Raw genomic sequence first — 19,844 nt, forward strand, 5'->3', positions numbered from 1 at the left:
CGACTGGATGGATCAGCGCCTATCCTGTCAATGAAGCAAACAGAAGGCATTCCTGCCGCTAGGTGAAGCGTACAACCACGACCATGCATGCTAGCATCAATGTTAGCGGGCCCAATGATGTGGATATATCAAAAGTGGATCTACTGCTCGCCATGGTGGTTTTGGCTGGGAGTGTCTCAAGAAGTCTGGTAAAGAAGCGTACTTGGTGGACTACCCAAACATGTTTCACGCTTTCTACCTCTTCCATGAATTGCCAGAATCCGGCCAACATATATCGGACTTCATTCACGCAAACCCGCGCGTTGCGGCGGGATGTTGATTATAAATGTTTTTCATATCACTATAAGATGCGGTATCAGTTATTGATATGACACCGACACTCCGTATAACAATTGAAATGGAAGATCAAAATAAAGCTTATGTAAAATATTTAATACACAATTAGTCTATTGATTGATTTATTTAATTTTAGACTGTATTGTTTGTTTTTTTCCAACGATAAATTTAAGTCTAAATCATATGTTTTATGAATATATAACCTATCACAAATCTTAACTTAAATGTAACTTATTGTTATCATTAAAATGCAACATTTCTATCATTTAGTTTTTTTAATACGCATATTATTGTGTTATATACACACAAATAAGCAGTTTTATTTTCATAGTATTTCATCTATTTATTATTCATTCTATTAAAAAAAAAAAAGGTCATAAAAGAATATTTTAAATTATAAAACAATATCACTACAACACTTAAAAAATAGTTCCATCTATAATACAACTGTCAATAATTTATATAATATTAAAGTTAAAGGTCGGTGTCTTTTACACTTTTAATTCTCGTTTTGCTTTCACACTTTGACCATCATACTTTCCTTTGAGTGTTAGCCTCGGTCCCTCCTGCATCCCTTTTCTTTTAATTCTTCTTTGGTGTTTCTCAGTGTAAGTGGGTTTTCTGTGTTCATTGATTTTCCGTTCTTATCTATGACTCGTATATTCTCCCCCACTTGGTTGTTTGATTTTTGGTATTTTTGAGGTTTGTTATTTGCACGTAGGAATTTGGCCTTGTTTTAACTAAATATATAATTGATTTACCCAATGTGCATTCCAGCCAACCCATCCCATCACATCATATACCATAACCCTTCCTTTTGTATTTGGAAAACATGTCCTCGTAACCCACAGTATCACACAACCTTTTTTTTAGTTTCCCCTATCTCTGCAGATCTCTCATGTCTCCTAAGCCCATCTCACACACTCGCTGCCAACAATCACCGCAACAAACACAACGCTGGTACGCATCGTTTCGCCATCCTCAGCCAACCGAAAGTCGTAACCGTAGCCGTAGCCCCCCACCCACCGCAAATGACTTCTGATTCAAACTGGCGGAAGGGTTGTTTTTTATATTCAGATCTTTTTCCTATACGGTTTGTATGTATTCAGAGATGTATCTATAAACAATTTTCATTATTCTTTCGTTAAAGGTTTGAGTGTGTTTAAGTTTTTTCGTATGTGATTTTGTCTTCATATGCACATACAAATTATAAACATGGTTCATACCTTACAACTAAAGAACCGAATGAATTAATCGACTACAAAAACATAAACGATGAAAGTGAAAACTTGGGGGAACCAAAAATACAGATGAAAATTTGAAACTTACTGTGCCAAATCAGAGATCAACATCAACGGAGTTGAATTGAAAGTCGGTAACTAACGAATATGAAAAGGCGAGAGAGAATCGGTGAGAGATTGTTGTGGTGGTTACTGGTGCATGTATGAGAAATTGTTGATGGCGGTTATTGGTCGGTGAGATTGTGGTGAGTTCCGTAACTCCGGTTAGTATTTGTATATGTCGAACAACAAAGGCACACAAAAAATAAACGAGACAACTTAAGTTGAATTAAACAAAGGGTATGTGTGTGGTTTATGAAAAGTCACAACTTTTCATCCTCTAGAGAGGCAACCCAAGTTGCTTTTTGTAGGGATATATAATTAGTCTAGCAAACACGGACCAGAAGTTGAAAGTGTATATATATTTGTAATCTTGGAGACAAAAGATTTATTAATCACCTACTTGTATATACACTTGTATATACACGTTCCAAATCCAAACATTCCACCAAAAATACCAAATTCATCTCCCTCTAGATTTCTAGAAAGAGGATTTATCAGCAACATCTGAACTGGAGTCGGGTGAGATTCGACAATATCTAAAGATTCCGACCCGCATCGGGAACCGTTGCTGTCAAGGAAATCTCATTAAAGATTCATTTGCAATGAAGTTTTAGCATATTCTTGTGCGGGTTCCTCATTAGTAAACCGTAATTAATCACCTACTAGTTCGTCACACTAGTTTTATGCTAGATAAATATAATAGTTTATAACTACCACTAGTTCATCACACTAGTTTTATGCTAAATAAATGGATAATTTTATAACATATCGTACCATATCATACCATACATACAACACTAGTAATGCAACAGTTCATTTTCAATCAGATCAATTATTGTATAGTCGTTAAAACCACAAAACAACGTTGACGATGAGATCAAGAGTATTCCTTGAGAACTTTGGCTTTCTCGATGATGAATCTTCCAAGTTTGTATCTTTGTGAATCATTGAAAGATTTCAGGTACTTCCACCCCAACACCTCCTTGCAGTTGCTGCAATACACATCTGCCACCACAAACCGCCCCGTTATCAGTTGTTGCTCTCTCTTTTCCCCTAACACAACGTTCATCACCTCTGAAAACATATACGCTTGCCCGGATCTTGCCTAATAGTTACAAACAAGTCGTTAATGGCTGAACTACAACATTTTGTCTAACAGATCCATGTCTTACCTTGAAATCTTTAGAAAGAAGGTTGTGACGAAGCGCAATGGGACTTCGGCAACGGTTGCAGCTGTACAAGGGATGATCATCCATTAATTAAGAGATAATCAATACAAGATAGATAGATTAAGTTGGAACACAGAGGAGAAAAGGGAAACAATTATATATAGAAAAAACAAGTGGATTACGACTAAAATTGAATTATAAGTTTCCATGAAATTTCTTGCTTGCTTGGTGGATACACCAATAATTATTTTCTTAAGTAGACTTTTGACCCAAAGAGTATGTCTATCTATTTCTATTTTTTATATCGATCGTTATTTACAAAAAAATAACAAATAAATAAATAAATAATCTCGATGGTAGACCCATAATATTTTTCATGTGGTCAGTTGTCTACATCAACGGTAGACCCATAATATTTTTTCATGTGCTCAGTTTTCTATAGCAAGGTATTAATTTTTCTCGATCCGATATAAGTCGAGTTGGGTTAAGTCACGTGATAAAAAGACAAAAGCAAATTCATTTTTTAAGAGTTAATTGTCTGGATAGTCTCTGTGGTTTCACATTTTTTCACGTTTAGTCCCCTATAGTTTGTTATTTTGTTACTCGGATAGTCCCCTGAGTAAATGTCAGTTAATTTGGTCAGTTAAATTATTTCTGAAATTACTAAATTGCCTTACTAAACATAAAAAACTGATTTAATATTTAAGAAAGAATTTAGGTGAGACCCACTATTTTTATTTATAAAATAAAACACTCTCTTTCTTATCTACCTCACCAATTCACATACATTCCATCAAAATATGTGAGTGAAGTTTTTATAATATAAAAAATATAAAAAGTGGTTGTGAGTGGAGGAGAGATAAAATGTTACTGTTCATCTGTATATTTGAGGGGACACTGTTCTTCCCCTATAATTTTTTAATATATTTTGAAAGTGAAGGTGAGTAGAGGAGAGAGAAAACGTAATGATAAAGGTATAAAAAAATTATTTAATTGAAAAGGAGAGAGAAAATGTTGTGTTTTTTAGTGTAATATAGGGTAAAAATATGGTGGAATGGATGTGAATGCTCTCACATCCTCTGCAACTTCCATCACCACCACCACCTGCACCCCCATCAACTCCAGATGCATGTACATCAAAACTCACTCAAATTGCCACCCAAAAGGCTACATAAACTACCTCCAAATATCTCAAATTAGGTTTCCTTCTTCTGCTCGCTCGCAATCCTCTTCTACATATTAACCAACACCGCCTCAGATTACTTTTGCCCTGCTGTTGACCACCTCTCAAAAACATTAAACCTCTCCCCTGCTATCGCAGGGACTACTCTTCTTCCGTTAGGTAATAGCGCACCAGACGTTTTCGCTACCGTTATCTCCTTCACCGCCGCCGAGATGGCGGCGACATCGGCCTCAACACAATTCTTGGTGGGGCAATTTTTTGTTTCAACAATTGTTGTCGGAATTCTCAACTTGTTAATCTCGTACCGTCGCAAAACTGTCATTGTTGATAAACATACCTTCTTCAGAGACGTTGTGTTTCTTATATTTTCTCTCTCGAATCTACTTGTGGTCGTCGTTATTATCGGTAAAGTTTACTTGTGGGCATCGATTGTTTTTGCTTCTGCTTACGTTGTTTACATATGTTTGGTTGCTTGGGTTGTCAATGTCGGTTTCTTGGGTTTTGATTGAGGGGAAATTGAGGGGTTTGAGATGGAGAGAGAGGTGGGGTGATGGTGGGTGGGGAGGAAAGAGAAGCGGCAGAGAGAGAGGGTGGAGAAGGTGGAGGAGAGATAGGAAGTGAGAGGGGAAGCCATGGTGGTGGTTATGGTGGAAGAGGATGAAGGGGATGGGTAGATAAGAAAGAGAGGTGTTTTATTTTATAAATAAAAATAGTGGGTTCCATCTAATAAATCAGATTTTTATGTTTTGTAAGAACAATTTAGTAATTTTACACCAACTTAACTGACCAAACTAACTGACATTTACTCAGGGACTATCCGAGTAATAAAATAACAAATCATAGAGAGCATACCTGCTATTTCCAAAAGGTGGGGACTAAACGTGAAACCACAGGGACTATCCGGGCAATTAACTCTTTTTTAACCTACTAAAAGTATGTAGTCATTAGAAATCCATAATATAAATATAAATATTTGAGTTAAAAGCTATTTTAGTCCCCGTGGTTTGGGCTATTTTGCCAGATTAGTCCAAAGGTTTCATTTTTCGCTTGTGGATCCAAAAAAGTTTCATCGTTGCCCTTTTAGTCCACTTGTTTAATTCCAACCATTTTTTCTATTAATGAGAAGGGCAATTCGGTCATTTTAAATGGTCGAATTGCCCTTTTAGTTAACAAAATTACATATAAAATTATCGAATTGCCCTTCTCGTTAACAGAAAAATGGATGAAGTTAAACTAGTGGACTAAAATGGCAACGGTGAAACCTTTTTGGACCCCACAGGTGAAAAATAAAACCTTTGGACTAGACTGTCAAAGTGACCCAAACCACAGGGACTAAACTGGCATTTAACTTTAAACAAATAGAACAAACTGAAAATTGAAAATATCGAAATCGACAATAGGACCAAATGAACTGTAGTTAGTCCAGAGCGTGGATGGGTCGGTTTAGTACTCACGGTTCAGCCGGTTTGGATCTTTAAGCTTCTGAGCTGCCTTTCTTAATTGTTTGCTACAAATCCAATTACTCTAGCACGCAACTTTTTTACATTTTATAAAGAGAAAAGTGCCTAGATAGTCCCTGTGGTTTGCCTATTTTTCACCTATAGTCCCCAACTTTCTAAAATTACAGCTATAGTCGCCAATTTTTTCAATTTCGTTCCCGGACATTCTCTGGCGTGGATGGGGGTTAGTTTTTGGTGTTAGGTGGGTGCGAAATGACTAAAATACCCTCACTAATAAAAAAATAAAAGAGTTAATTGCCAAAACCGTCCCTGAGGTTTGGGCACGTTTGGCATTTTCGTCCATAATAACACTTTTGTACCAAATTGCCCTCAAGTAGTGGGACACTCGGATAAGTTTAAGTAGTGGGACACTCGGATAAGTTTAAGTGCTTAAGAAATTAATATCGTATCTCGAAACGGTTGAACTTTGTGTGAAAATTTAAGTGGACCAATATACTGACAATCTAAGTGAATTGTTTAGAACTTAAAATGAAATGAAGCTTAACGGTGTTGGTGATTTGTCTCATAAACTGATATGATCCTCTTACACAAACTCACAAAAATATTGTCTGTAAATATTTCTTTACTGCGTTTCATATAAAATTCAAAAAGATTTTAGTGTGTTTTAGCAAAAAATTTTTGAAAAATTCAAAAAGATTTTCGACAACTGGTGTTGGAGAGCTGATTTTCAAAATTCCAAGTGCTAGACATGATGACTATGTAGTCAGGGGGAGTCTGTGTTTGAAAACAAATGTGTTTTGATCTAATCTTCAAGTGATTCATCAAGATTATAGTTAAACTTGAGGGAGAGTTTGAATACCTTAATTTGAAATGTTTAAATTTGTGAGTTTTACTTTGAGGTAGAGATTGTGCAGGTGTAAGTTTGAGTCAGGTGACGATCCTGAGCTGGATGAGAGTCAGGGCACGATCTTGGAACAACATTAGTAGAGTCAGGTTGATCGATCCTGAGAAGCTTATGTTTAGAGAGAGCCAGGTTTCAGATACCTGAGGACTCTGTGGACAAAGGTTAAGCCAGGCAACGATCTTGAACCTGTGAAAGCCATATTATAATCCTGAAGCTGATGATGCTGATGAACTTAAGGAATGCCAGCACATTGTAAGGGGGAGTCTGAAGATATTCGAGAGAAGATTTGAAAGAGTAAAGCCCAGAGACTGATAAAGACTGAAGACTTGAAGACTCGACACGACAGACTCGTCAACATCTGGGGGGAGTCTGTTAGTGCATGCATCTGTCGACTTTGTCTTGTATCGAGTCTTAGACTAGATATGTTAGATCAGGGCACGTTGTACGAGAAAATAGGAGGTTTAAGTTTTGTTTAATGGTGATTTCGCTTGAAGGAGGCTATTCCTGTCACACCCCAACCGATGGCGGAATCATCGGGGCATGGCACTGAGCGAAACAGATTGTTCAGAAGTTTCCACAACAACTATCATACAATTCAGTTATATAACACGTCCCATACCGTGTCCCAAATAATAATAAGTTATCATAGAAATCAACTAAACAATATGGGAACTGTTCCGACAACTCAAATTCTTAATTATTACAGACCAAATGTAAATATTGTTTTAAGACCTCTAGACGGCTATCCGTAAATCTTACTGACTACAGGTGCCAGTGCAAGATCTACAGATAATTATGGCCCTGGAGCAGGCACGTGGACACTGTCCTAAGGTCACAGGCTCCTAGAAGCTTATTATTGCCTCGCTTCCCTAGCACGCTAGTAGCTTAAACACCTGTCACATACGTTAAAATAAAAGTCAATACATATAATGTAAAGGTGAGTACACAAGTTTAATATAGCATATAGAGTTCGAATAGTTTACGCATAACCAAGCACGTACACAAGGGCAAACGATGCATGTAAATTATCAACATGGGACCATCGATACCAACGACTTCGGGTTGACTGTCCGAGACAGTTCGCAATACATGATTACCACCGTAATCCATGCAAGTAATTGTCCTTAGCAACCCCCGTGTGAACGGGTGCTGAGTCCAAACTATAGTACTACGTTGCTAAAGCAGGCAGATAGCACTCCACGTGTAAACATAATAAACAGCAATCATTTAGACAAGTAATACATGCAAGTAGGTTAGCGTTCAAATAGTTTGTGTTGTTTGTGAATTTTGATAGATTACGTATGTAACACCCAAAAGTGCTGAAAGCAAAAAGGGATCGAGTATACTCACAGTGGTTGATTGTGGATTGAAGGGAGCACTGAGAATAGGTTAGCCTGAATAGTTCGATAACACAACGATGAGTAACGCGGAAAAAGTAAACAATGTACTTGGATCGAGTAGGCCATTCGATCGGACAGCAGTTCGATCGAGTGGGCTGTTCGATTGGTTTGAAAGTTCGTTCGAACATCCATTCGATCGGCTGGCTGGCTCGATCGGCTGGTTCCTTCAAGTGGATTGTTTCTTCCTCTGATGAGAAGGATGTGTTTGTGTATGATGGTTTGTACTACCTTTCAGGTTGGCCGATCGAACAGCTGTTCGATCGGTTAGCCCAACCGATCGGTTAGCACTTCGTTGTTTTCAAGTATGTCACTCGATCGGCTGGCATGTTCGATCGGGTGACATTCCAATGTTTTGAAAAGTCTAAGTGTTTTGAAGTATAGTATCTCATGATTCGAGCAGTAATGATTACAATCGAGTAGCGTAGTCGATCGATCAGTACCTCGTCAATACTACACTTTGTGAGTTGGTGGGTCTAAGTGCTAGTCGATCGGTTAGCCTAGCCGATCGGCTGGCATAGTCGTTCGGTTGGGCTGTTCGATCGAACAGCCTAGCCGTTCGGCCAGCTTCTCGATTCGGTTAACCCATCACTAAACACTTGGTTATTCCCGTTAATTGTTGATGTTTTAGAGATATTTTGACTACGAGTTGAACCACAAAACTGAAGTCCCCATTTAGCCTACTGACTCGAGCAGGAATCACCCAAACTCGGTCAGAGACGGTTTGGAACCCAAGTTTAACGTTTAACCCGGAATCGGTATATCTCTCGGTAGAACCCGAATCTTGAACCATGTGTTTGTTTAGGTTGAATTGTAAATCGGTTCAAGTCTCGTTTTCACCTTTTTTGAGTGTAAAAGAGTTGAAAGATAGATGAAAACCAATCTTCCAATCCTTTTCCACCGTGAAATGTTAAGATCTTTGGAAGATTTTAGGTTATTGATGTGGAAATCGGTTAGATCTAGCTTATTCATGGTTGAATGAAGTCAAGAACATGAAGTTCTTGATGAACACCAAGAACACCATGATGACATCACTCAAGAACACCTAGATCTTGGTGATTTCATGGATGAATTTCAGATTTTGAAAGATAGAAAGATGGAGAATCGATTAATGAACAAAAACGTACAAGGATTAGAGCGAAATACTTACCGGTTTGAGAGAAATCTGAGATTTAGTGAGAAGAAGAGGCTGGTCGGTCTGAGCTTTTCCAAAAGTGGAAAGGTTGACAAAGACAGCCCTATTTATAGGCTTCCAAAAGAGGAAAGGGTCAGCTGATCGAACAGCATTCCTGATCGAGCAGCTGTCCGATCGAACAGCCTGTTCGATCGGCTAGCCTGTTCGATCAGGTTGCCCTGTTCGATCGGCTAGCCTGTTCGATCAGGTTGCCCTGTTCGAACGGCTTGCCTAGTTTTGTGTGTTTTGCGACGATTTTTGATGTTTCGAGTTCGATGAACGATGATTTGAGAATGATAGAATTCCTAATCAAATTACTTTTAGTTCCAACTACTATATCTAACATACAAGCATCCTTACACCACGATTTAGATTCGATTTCGATTGAGTTTGATTCACCTTTGAGTCTTGATTGATTTGATTGGTTCACCACACACTTTAACATAAAAGTAAACATGCACAAGTAACACATAAGGCACACACACACGTATAAAAGCATTAAAATCCCCACACTTGAGTTCGATGATTGATTTGATTAGCTTGAGTATTGATTGACTAGCTTTATTGCGTTGTTACTTCCTATCATTCACAGTCGGTCGTTGTTTCACAGTTCGATTATCGGTCGATTAGTTTGATTATACAACACTTACTCCAAATAATACGAAAATCAAAATGAAACTAAAATGAAATTAATCTTTATTAATCTTTAATTCCAATAACAGTCAACACTTGACTTTGACTTTGACTTTGGAAAACACGGGGTGTTACAGTCTCCCCTCCTTTAGGGAATTTCGTCCCGAAATTAGGCCGAGAACCGTACATCGCCGTGTGATTTTACCTATTTGATGCTTCAGATCTATCTGAACAACTGCGGGTACTTGGCCTTCATGTCACTTTCGAGTTCCCAAGTGAACTCCGCGCCTCGCTTGCCTTCCCATCGTACCTTTACAATAGGAATGCGAGAGCGTCTGAGTTGCTTGGTCTGTCGGTCCATGATTTCGACAGGCTTTTCCACGAAGTGTAGCGTCTCATTGACCTGAAGATCGTCCAGTGGTACTATTGCGTCGTGGTCGGCTACGCATTTTCGAAGGTTTGAAATGTGGAAAGTCGGGTGAACATTGCTGAGTTCCTCCGGTAATTCGAGTTTGTAGGCAACTTTACCGATCCTTTCCAGAATCTTAAAAGGTCCAACAAATCGAGGCGCAAGTTTCCCTCTTTTGCCGAATCGGACTACTCCCTTCCAAGGTGATACCTTTAGGAGCACGTAGTCGCCAACTGCAAATTCGCGGGGCCTGCGTCGTTTATCGGCGTACATCTTTTGTCTGTCCCGGGCCTTCACCAAATTTTCCCTTATCTGGTGGATCTTGTCAGTCGTTTCTTGCAGAATCTCGGGCCCAGTCAATTGTGAATGACCGACCTCGTGCCATACAATAGGCGAGCGACATCTCCTACCATACAAGGCTTCGAAGGGTGCCATTTCGATGCTGGAGTGATAGCTATTATTGTACGAAAATTCGACCAACGGTAGGTGTTTGCTCCAACTACCACCAAAATCGATAACACACGCACGGAGCATGTCTTCAATAGTACGAATCGTTCTTTCAGTCTGCCCGTCGGTTTGCGGGTGGAATGCGGTACTCAAATTCAGCGTCGTACCAAGAGCTGCTTGAAAAGTTTCCCACAATCTCGATGTAAACCGAGCGTCGCGATCCGAAATGATGTCTCGAGGCGTACCATGATTCTTAATGATCTCGTCGGTGTAGATTTGGGCTAGCTTGGCCACCTTATAGTCTTCTCGTATTGGCAGAAAGTGGGCTGATTTGGTTAGACGGTCGACTATAACCCAAATACTGTCGTGACCTGATGGTGTGGTCGGAAGCTTAGTTATGAAATCCATAGCTATGCTTTCCCACTTCCATACGGGTATCGGCGGTTGTTCGAGTAAGCCTGAAGGTCTTTGGTGTTCAGCCTTGACTCTTGCACAAGTTAAACAGCTACCAACATATAGAGCAATATCCCTTTTCATCCCAGGCCACCAGTACTTGTAGCGAAGGTCCTGGTACATTTTGTCCGCACCGGGATGAATGGAATATCGGGATTTGTGGGCTTCGTTCATGACGATCTTTCGCAAATCTGTCCTCCTCGGAACCCAGATTCGGTCCAGATAATAGAATATCCCGTTGGCTTTGCTCACGAGCTGAGTTCCATCGTGATAGATTCGTTCTTTCTTCAACGTACGCTCGTTAAAGCAAGCATGTTGTGCTTCGCGGATGAGAGCTTCGAGGTTATACTGAGCCTGGATGTTTCGAACACCTATCACGTAATTCTTTCTGCTGAGGGCGTCTGCAACTACATTCGCCTTGCCTGGGTGATAACGGATCTCACAGTCGTAATCGTTGAGAAGTTCTACCCATCGGCGTTGACGCATATTGAGTTCTCTCTGGTTAAAGATATGTTGTAGGCTCTTGTGATCGGTGAAGATCGTGCACTTTGTACCATACAGGTAGTGTCGCCAAATCTTTAAGGCAAAGACAACTGCGCCTAGCTCGAGGTCATGGGTCGTATAGTTCTTCTCGTGGATTTTGAGCTGTCGAGATGCGTAAGCTATAACCTTGTCTCGTTGCATGAGAACACAGCCAAGTCCAAGGTTTGAAGCATCACAATAGACAACGAAGTCATCGCTTCCGTCCGGCAGTGTAAGAACTGGTGCATGGCACAGCATGTGTTTGAGGGTTTGGAAAGCAGTCTCCTGCGCGGTTCCCCACACAAAAGGCTTGTCTTTATGAGTAAGGGAGGTAAGCGGTACAGCAATCTTTGAGAATCCTTCGATGAATCGCCGGTAGTAACCAGCTAATCCGAGAAAAGAGCGAACTTCTGACGGATTCTTTGGCGTAACCCATCCCTTGACTGCCTCAATCTTTGCAGGATCAACGTGTATACCCCGACTATTCACAATGTGACCCAGAAATTGCACCTCCTCTAACCAGAACTCACACTTGGAGAACTTGGCGTAGAGTTGGTTTCCCTGAAGCAACTCGAGAACCAGTCGCAAATGCTGCGCATGTTCGGCCCTCGATCTGGAATAGATCAGGACATCGTCGATAAATACAATGACAAAACGGTCTAAGAACGGTTTACACACGCGATTCATCAGATCCATAAAGACCGCGGGTGCGTTGGTCAAACCAAAAGGCATGACAACAAATTCGTAGTGGCCGTATCGGGTTCGAAAAGCGGTTTTGGGTATATCTTCCTCTTGAATCCGCAACTGATGGTAGCCTGAACGTAGATCAATCTTGGAGAAACACTGAGCACCTTGTAATTGGTCAAACAGGTCATCGATTCTTGGTAAGGGGTATCGGTTCTTGATGGTCAGCTTGTTCAATTCCCGGTAATCGATGCACATTCGGAACGACCCGTCCTTCTTTTTGACGAAAAGGACTGGTGCGCCCCATGGAGAAGTGCTCGGGCGAATGAAGCCTTTTTCAAGTAACTCTTGGAGTTGGTTTGAGAGTTCTCGCATCTCAGATGGAGCGAGTCGATACGGAGCTTTGGCCACTGGGTTGGCTCCTGGAATAAGGTCGATTCGAAAGTCGATATCACGACTTGGAGGTAATCCAGGAAGATCATCAGGGAACACCTGAGGAAATTCTCGGACAACTGGGACATCCTTGACTTCAACTTTCTTTTTCTTGTCCGTCTCTGCTACAACAATGTTGGCCAAGAAGGCTCGATATTCCTTGCGGAGATATTTGCGAGCTTGAAGACAGGACATGAGCTTGAGATCTTTCGCAGTAGTTTCACCATAAACACATAGAATATCACCACTAGCTAACACAAATCGAATCATCTTATCAGCACACACGACTTCAGCATGGTTTTCACGAAGAAAGTCCATGCCTACTATGACATCGAAGCTTCCGAGTTGCATTGGAATGAGATTAATCGGGAATATATGATTGTTGAGCTCGAGAGTACAATCACGGAGCACAGAATTGACAGCAATGGTTCTTCCGGTAGCGACTTCTACTTCGAAGGGTGTCGAAAGATAAGAGCGCTTACGTCTAAGAAGCTTCTCAAATTCAAATGACACAAAGCAGTTATCGGCTCCAGTATCAAACAAACATGATGCATATATACCATTCACAAGGAACGTACCATTGACCACGTTGTTATCAGCTTGAGCCTGGCGTGCGTTGATGTTGAAGGTTCTGGCGTGAGCAGCTTGTTGTTGAGGCTGTTGTTGTTGTTGCTGGGGTTGTTGAGCTTCTTGTTTCACCACCCTGTTCGGGCACCGGTTTGCGAAGTGGTTAGGGTCACCACATGCAAAGCAGGTCCGAACATTGTTTGCCGGGGCCTGTGCAGCTTGAGGAGCTTGAGGAGCAGGGAGTAGAGCTTGGTTAACAGCGGCTTGAGCTTGAGCTTGACGGGGACCATAGCGACAACTCGCAGTGAAATGCCCGTAGACGTTACAGTGAGCGCAGAATCGGCAAGCCACACCCGCTGGGTGATGATAGGAACACGTTGGGCAGAGGGGGTGGGGTCCGGTATACGCACGCTTAGCTGGTGGCGCATTGATCACTGGAGCAGTGCGCTGTGGTTGCTGCTGTTGTGGCGGTACTGACTGAAGAGGAGTAGCATTGGTTGCAGCAGCGCAATTCTTGTTCTTCTTTCTACTTTTTGAAGACTTGGAGGCTTGGGCAGTGGTGTTATCGGTTGATGCTGCGGTGACTTGATGCAGAGACTTGGTTTGTTTATCCCAGAAACCAGCCTTCACCCGCTTGTCGTTAATCTCAGCGGCGAGTAGGTAGGTTTCCTCGATCGTTGCGGGCTTGGAGGCGTGAACAAAATCTGCGACACAATCCGGAAGAGCACGGATGTATTTCTTGATGGTCATGTCAGAAGTCTTGACCTGGTCGGGACATATGATACTCAATTGCTTGAAACGGGCGGTGAGACCAGCATTGTCTCCCTCCTTTTGCTTGATACTCCAGAACTCATCCTCCAACTTTTGGCGTTCGTGGGGAGGACAAAACTCGTCCATCATGATCGCTTTCAATTCCTTCCACGTCAGCTCGTATGCAGCGTCGTTCCCGCGCTTGTTCCTTTCTGCGGTCCACCAGTCCAAAGCTCGCGACTGGAAGACACCGGTAGCATTGAGAGTACGGAGGTGATCTGGGCATCCGCTTTGACGAAGGGTGACTTCTACCGAGTCAAACCAATGAAACAGAGCCGTAGGGCCATCTTCACCGGTAAACTCTTTTGGCCCACATGCCTTGAATTGTTTGAAGCTAAAAGTAGCTTTGTTGGAGTCTTTGGGCGTGAGGGTTCGGGATTCCTCAGATGACTTGCTCGCGTTCTCGAACACATCACTGACGGCTTTTGCCACGGTCTTAGAGATGATAGCAGCCAGACGTCGATCTCTTTTCTCCTGGCGGGTAAGACGCGAGTGTGATCTAGGTTGTCCAGATGACGACATGGTCTGCAATAGACATCGTCATAGGCTCAACACAACGAATTTCGAGTCTCACACGTTCTTAGATCTCTAAAGCTTAGAATCACGTCGCATCTCTCGTCACGTAACACATATAATCACATAAGCACATAATCATAGAGGCACATAAGCACAGAAGCAATTAGAGCACATAAGCAATTAAGCAAGTAGAGCACGTAATTTCCTAAACACGTACGCACTTTTATCACAGAGGCGGTCAGAAAACAGAAACCTATAACCACAAGTCGAGTGTCGTTCGTTTTGCATATCGGATAGCATCACATTGTATCGTCTATCTTAGTCGCATAGCGTAGCATAGCACACTGGTTTCGTTTAGATCACATCAACAGGGATTCGAATCGTGATAGGATAGCAACAAAAGTCACGCAGATTGATAACAAATGGAGTAACCAACAAATCTTAAAACACGTAAACAGGTAAATCATGTAAAATCAACAAAGCAACACTCAAAATCGGAAAATGGATTGTCTGCGGCTACTAGACTTTGACTAACCATGGCAATTTAACTATTCACAGTTGACTTGTCGTCACTTTCGACTCTAGGGGACATGTTCCTGCCTCGATTCTTGGGCATTATGCATGCGCATTCTAGGTCATACTCGTGAGTTCAGGTCGTTGGAGTCCGTCAATTGCCTTGGCGAGATAAAATAAAGTTGGAATAACTGCCAAGGTTAGGGTTTCACCCCTAGCTCAGCAATTTCTTCCTTGTTTTAAGAAAATTTTAGAGGAAAGTTTTCATCAAATTATGGGTTTCAGCCCTGATTTGGTATAATTCTCCCCCGTTTATTGATAGAAAATCGCACAAAATAATTGGCAAAAATTTGTAATTTAGGCAGGAATTTGCGGATTTCACTCCTAATCCCGTCCAAATTACAAAGTTTGGTTCGGAGTTCGGATGTAATGATAGAATAGAAGGAAACAACATAACATAAAATAAGCACATAAACTTGGTCTCTTGGTTCCTAACTATAGTCTAGGTCTCTAAGACAGCGATCCGGACTAGATCGTGTCTAACCTAATTCCCTATAGTTATGGCTCTGATACCAATCTGTCACACCCCAACCGATGGCGGAATCATCGGGGCACGGCACTGAGCGAAACAGATTGTTCAGAAGTTTCCACAACAACTATCATACAATTCAGTTATATAACACGTCCCATACCGTGTCCCAAATAATAATAAGTTATCATAGAAATCAACTAAACAATATGGGAACTGTTCCGACAACTCAAATTCTTAATTATTACAGACCAAATGTAAATATTGTTTTAAGACCTCTAGACGGCTATCCGTAAATCTTACTGACTACAGGTGCCAGTGCAAGATCTACAGATAATTATGGCCCTGGAGCAGGCACGTGGACACTGTCCTAAGGTCACAGGCTCCTAGAAGCTTATTATTGCCTCGCTTCCCTAGCACGCTAGTAGCTTAAACACCTGTCACATACGTTAAAATAAAAGTCAATACATATAATGTAAAGGTGAGTACACAAGTTTAATATAGCATATAGAGTTCGAATAGTTTACGCATAACCAAGCACGTACACAAGGGCAAACGATGCATGTAAATTATCAACATGGGACCATCGATACCAACGACTTCGGGTTGACTGTCCGAGACAGTTCGCAATACATGATTACCACCGTAATCCATGCAAGTAATTGTCCTTAGCAACCCCCGTGTGAACGGGTGCTGAGTCCAAACTATAGTACTACGTTGCTAAAGCAGGCAGATAGCACTCCACGTGTAAACATAATAAACAGCAATCATTTAGACAAGTAATACATGCAAGTAGGTTAGCGTTCAAATAGTTTGTGTTGTTTGTGAATTTTGATAGATTACGTATGTAACACCCAAAAGTGCTGAAAGCAAAAAGGGATCGAGTATACTCACAGTGGTTGATTGTGGATTGAAGGGAGCACTGAGAATAGGTTAGCCTGAATAGTTCGATAACACAACGATGAGTAACGCGGAAAAAGTAAACAATGTACTTGGATCGAGTAGGCCATTCGATCGGACAGCAGTTCGATCGAGTGGGCTGTTCGATTGGTTTGAAAGTTCGTTCGAACATCCATTCGATCGGCTGGCTGGCTCGATCGGCTGGTTCCTTCAAGTGGATTGTTTCTTCCTCTGATGAGAAGGATGTGTTTGTGTATGATGGTTTGTACTACCTTTCAGGTTGGCCGATCGAACAGCTGTTCGATCGGTTAGCCCAACCGATCGGTTAGCACTTCGTTGTTTTCAAGTATGTCACTCGATCGGCTGGCATGTTCGATCGGGTGACATTCCAATGTTTTGAAAAGTCTAAGTGTTTTGAAGTATAGTATCTCATGATTCGAGCAGTAATGATTACAATCGAGTAGCGTAGTCGATCGATCAGTACCTCGTCAATACTACACTTTGTGAGTTGGTGGGTCTAAGTGCTAGTCGATCGGTTAGCCTAGCCGATCGGCTGGCATAGTCGTTCGGTTGGGCTGTTCGATCGAACAGCCTAGCCGTTCGGCCAGCTTCTCGATTCGGTTAACCCATCACTAAACACTTGGTTATTCCCGTTAATTGTTGATGTTTTAGAGATATTTTGACTACGAGTTGAACCACAAAACTGAAGTCCCCATTTAGCCTACTGACTCGAGCAGGAATCACCCAAACTCGGTCAGAGACGGTTTGGAACCCAAGTTTAACGTTTAACCCGGAATCGGTATATCTCTCGGTAGAACCCGAATCTTGAACCATGTGTTTGTTTAGGTTGAATTGTAAATCGGTTCAAGTCTCGTTTTCACCTTTTTTGAGTGTAAAAGAGTTGAAAGATAGATGAAAACCAATCTTCCAATCCTTTTCCACCGTGAAATGTTAAGATCTTTGGAAGATTTTAGGTTATTGATGTGGAAATCGGTTAGATCTAGCTTATTCATGGTTGAATGAAGTCAAGAACATGAAGTTCTTGATGAACACCAAGAACACCATGATGACATCACTCAAGAACACCTAGATCTTGGTGATTTCATGGATGAATTTCAGATTTTGAAAGATAGAAAGATGGAGAATCGATTAATGAACAAAAACGTACAAGGATTAGAGCGAAATACTTACCGGTTTGAGAGAAATCTGAGATTTAGTGAGAAGAAGAGGCTGGTCGGTCTGAGCTTTTCCAAAAGTGGAAAGGTTGACAAAGACAGCCCTATTTATAGGCTTCCAAAAGAGGAAAGGGTCAGCTGATCGAACAGCATTCCTGATCGAGCAGCTGTCCGATCGAACAGCCTGTTCGATCGGCTAGCCTGTTCGATCAGGTTGCCCTGTTCGATCGGCTAGCCTGTTCGATCAGGTTGCCCTGTTCGAACGGCTTGCCTAGTTTTGTGTGTTTTGCGACGATTTTTGATGTTTCGAGTTCGATGAACGATGATTTGAGAATGATAGAATTCCTAATCAAATTACTTTTAGTTCCAACTACTATATCTAACATACAAGCATCCTTACACCACGATTTAGATTCGATTTCGATTGAGTTTGATTCACCTTTGAGTCTTGATTGATTTGATTGGTTCACCACACACTTTAACATAAAAGTAAACATGCACAAGTAACACATAAGGCACACACACACGTATAAAAGCATTAAAATCCCCACACTTGAGTTCGATGATTGATTTGATTAGCTTGAGTATTGATTGACTAGCTTTATTGCGTTGTTACTTCCTATCATTCACAGTCGGTCGTTGTTTCACAGTTCGATTATCGGTCGATTAGTTTGATTATACAACACTTACTCCAAATAATACGAAAATCAAAATGAAACTAAAATGAAATTAATCTTTATTAATCTTTAATTCCAATAACAGTCAACACTTGACTTTGACTTTGACTTTGGAAAACACGGGGTGTTACAATTCCGCTTGAAATGACAATTGTCATTTTCAAGCAGAATCACAACAATGCTATTCCGCTTGAAGCCATTCCAAGCGGAATCAGAACACTATATATAGGTGATAGATGGTTCGAGCGAAATCAGTTAGATCGATTATGATTTTGGATACCGAAGTGCTGCCGGTTTATCCAGTGTCTGTACTAGCTGTTATATCAATCAAAACAGTGTTTAAAAGTGAATTGCAAGCTGTTTCTAAGTCAGTTTCTTGTCTTCCGCACCTAAAACCGATCAAAACTCCTCTGAACGACTCGTTCGGGTCATATAGACGATCCTACAATGCTTCTTCTTGTTTTGGTCCCCATTCAAACTTAATGGATTTACAGGTTAGCTTAGTCAAGGGAATGGCTATTCTAGAAAAATCTCGAATAAATCTTCTATAGTAACCGGCTAATCCTAAGAAACTTCTAACCTCGGTTGGTGACTCAGGGGTTTTCCATTTGGAAATTGCTTCGATCTTGGTGGGATCCACATGAATTCCTTCATGGTTGAGTAGATGTCCAAGAAACTGTACCTGTTCTGTTCTAACCAAAATTCACACTTCGAAAATTTAGCATAGAGCTTTTCTTTCCTTAATAAACTTAGAAGTGCGTGCAAATGCTTTGCATGTTCCTATTTATTCTTAGAGTAAATGAGAATATCATCTATAAAAATAATTATGAATTTATCCAATATGGCTTACATATTCGGTTCATCATGTCCATTAATGCAGCTGGGGCATTGGTTAAACCAAATGGCATGATAGTAAATTCATAATGGCCATACCTTGTTCTAAATGCGGTCTTAGGAATGTCATCTTCCTGTACCTTTAATTGATGATATCCTGATCTTAAATCGATTTTTGAGAAAAATCGAGCTCCTTGCAATTGATCGAACAGATCATCGATCCTTGGTAATGGATACCGATTCTTAATTGTGACCTTGTTCAATTCACGGTAGTCAATGCATATACGCATTGATCCGTCTTTCTTTTTAACGAACAGTATTGGTGCTCCCTATGGCGATGAACTTGGCTGTATGAATCCTTTCTCCAATAATTCGTCTAACTGTTTCTTTAGTTCCTGCATTTCTACGGGTGCCAAACGGTAAGGTGCTTTGGCAATTGGTACTGTTCCTGGTAGTAGGTGGATTCTGAATTCGACTTCCCTGTCCGGCGGTAGTCCTGGTAATTCTTCTGGAAATACATCTATAAACTGAGATACTACTGGCATATCTTTCAGTTCTTTTCCTTTAGTGTTAGTGATTATAGAAATCAAATACACTATAGATCCTTTTCTTATACAACTTGTTGTTTTCATCACAGAGATGAATTTTGTGGATCTAGATGGCTTATCTCCTTTAATTGTGATCTTTTCACCCCTTAGTGAATTTACTTGAATTGACTTTTGATCACATAAAATACTGGCTTTATTGGCTATTAACCAATCCATTCCTAAAATAACA

General features: G+C 40.9%; 1 protein-coding gene across 1 annotated transcript; it reads right to left on the reverse strand.

Annotated features, from left to right (window-relative positions):
* Positions 1–2,412: 2,412 nt before the first annotated feature.
* Positions 2,413–3,006, reverse strand: LOC110941932 (protein yippee-like At4g27740). Its single transcript, XM_022183627.2, has 2 exons — positions 2,852–3,006; positions 2,413–2,784 (listed from the first exon to the last, which is right to left on the reverse strand). Exons 1-2 carry the CDS (start codon positions 2,933–2,935, stop codon positions 2,557–2,559), a joined length of 312 nt encoding a protein of 103 aa, XP_022039319.1. The 5' UTR covers positions 2,936–3,006; the 3' UTR covers positions 2,413–2,556.
* Positions 3,007–19,844: the final 16,838 nt, after the last annotated feature.

Source organism: Helianthus annuus, chromosome 5 (assembly GCF_002127325.2).
Source record: "Helianthus annuus cultivar XRQ/B chromosome 5, HanXRQr2.0-SUNRISE, whole genome shotgun sequence".
NCBI lineage: Eukaryota > Viridiplantae > Streptophyta > Magnoliopsida > Asterales > Asteraceae > Helianthus > Helianthus annuus.

Bases quoted from the DNA above. Each gene is read 5' to 3' on its own strand.
- LOC110941932 (XM_022183627.2), bottom strand. From the start codon at position 2,935: ATGGATGATCATCCCTTGTACAGCTGCAACCGTTGCCGAAGTCCCATT. The intron at 2,785-2,851 runs GTAAGACATGGA...TGTAACTATTAG, and splicing joins TTCTTTCTAAAGATTTCAAG to GCAAGATCCGGGCAAGCGTA.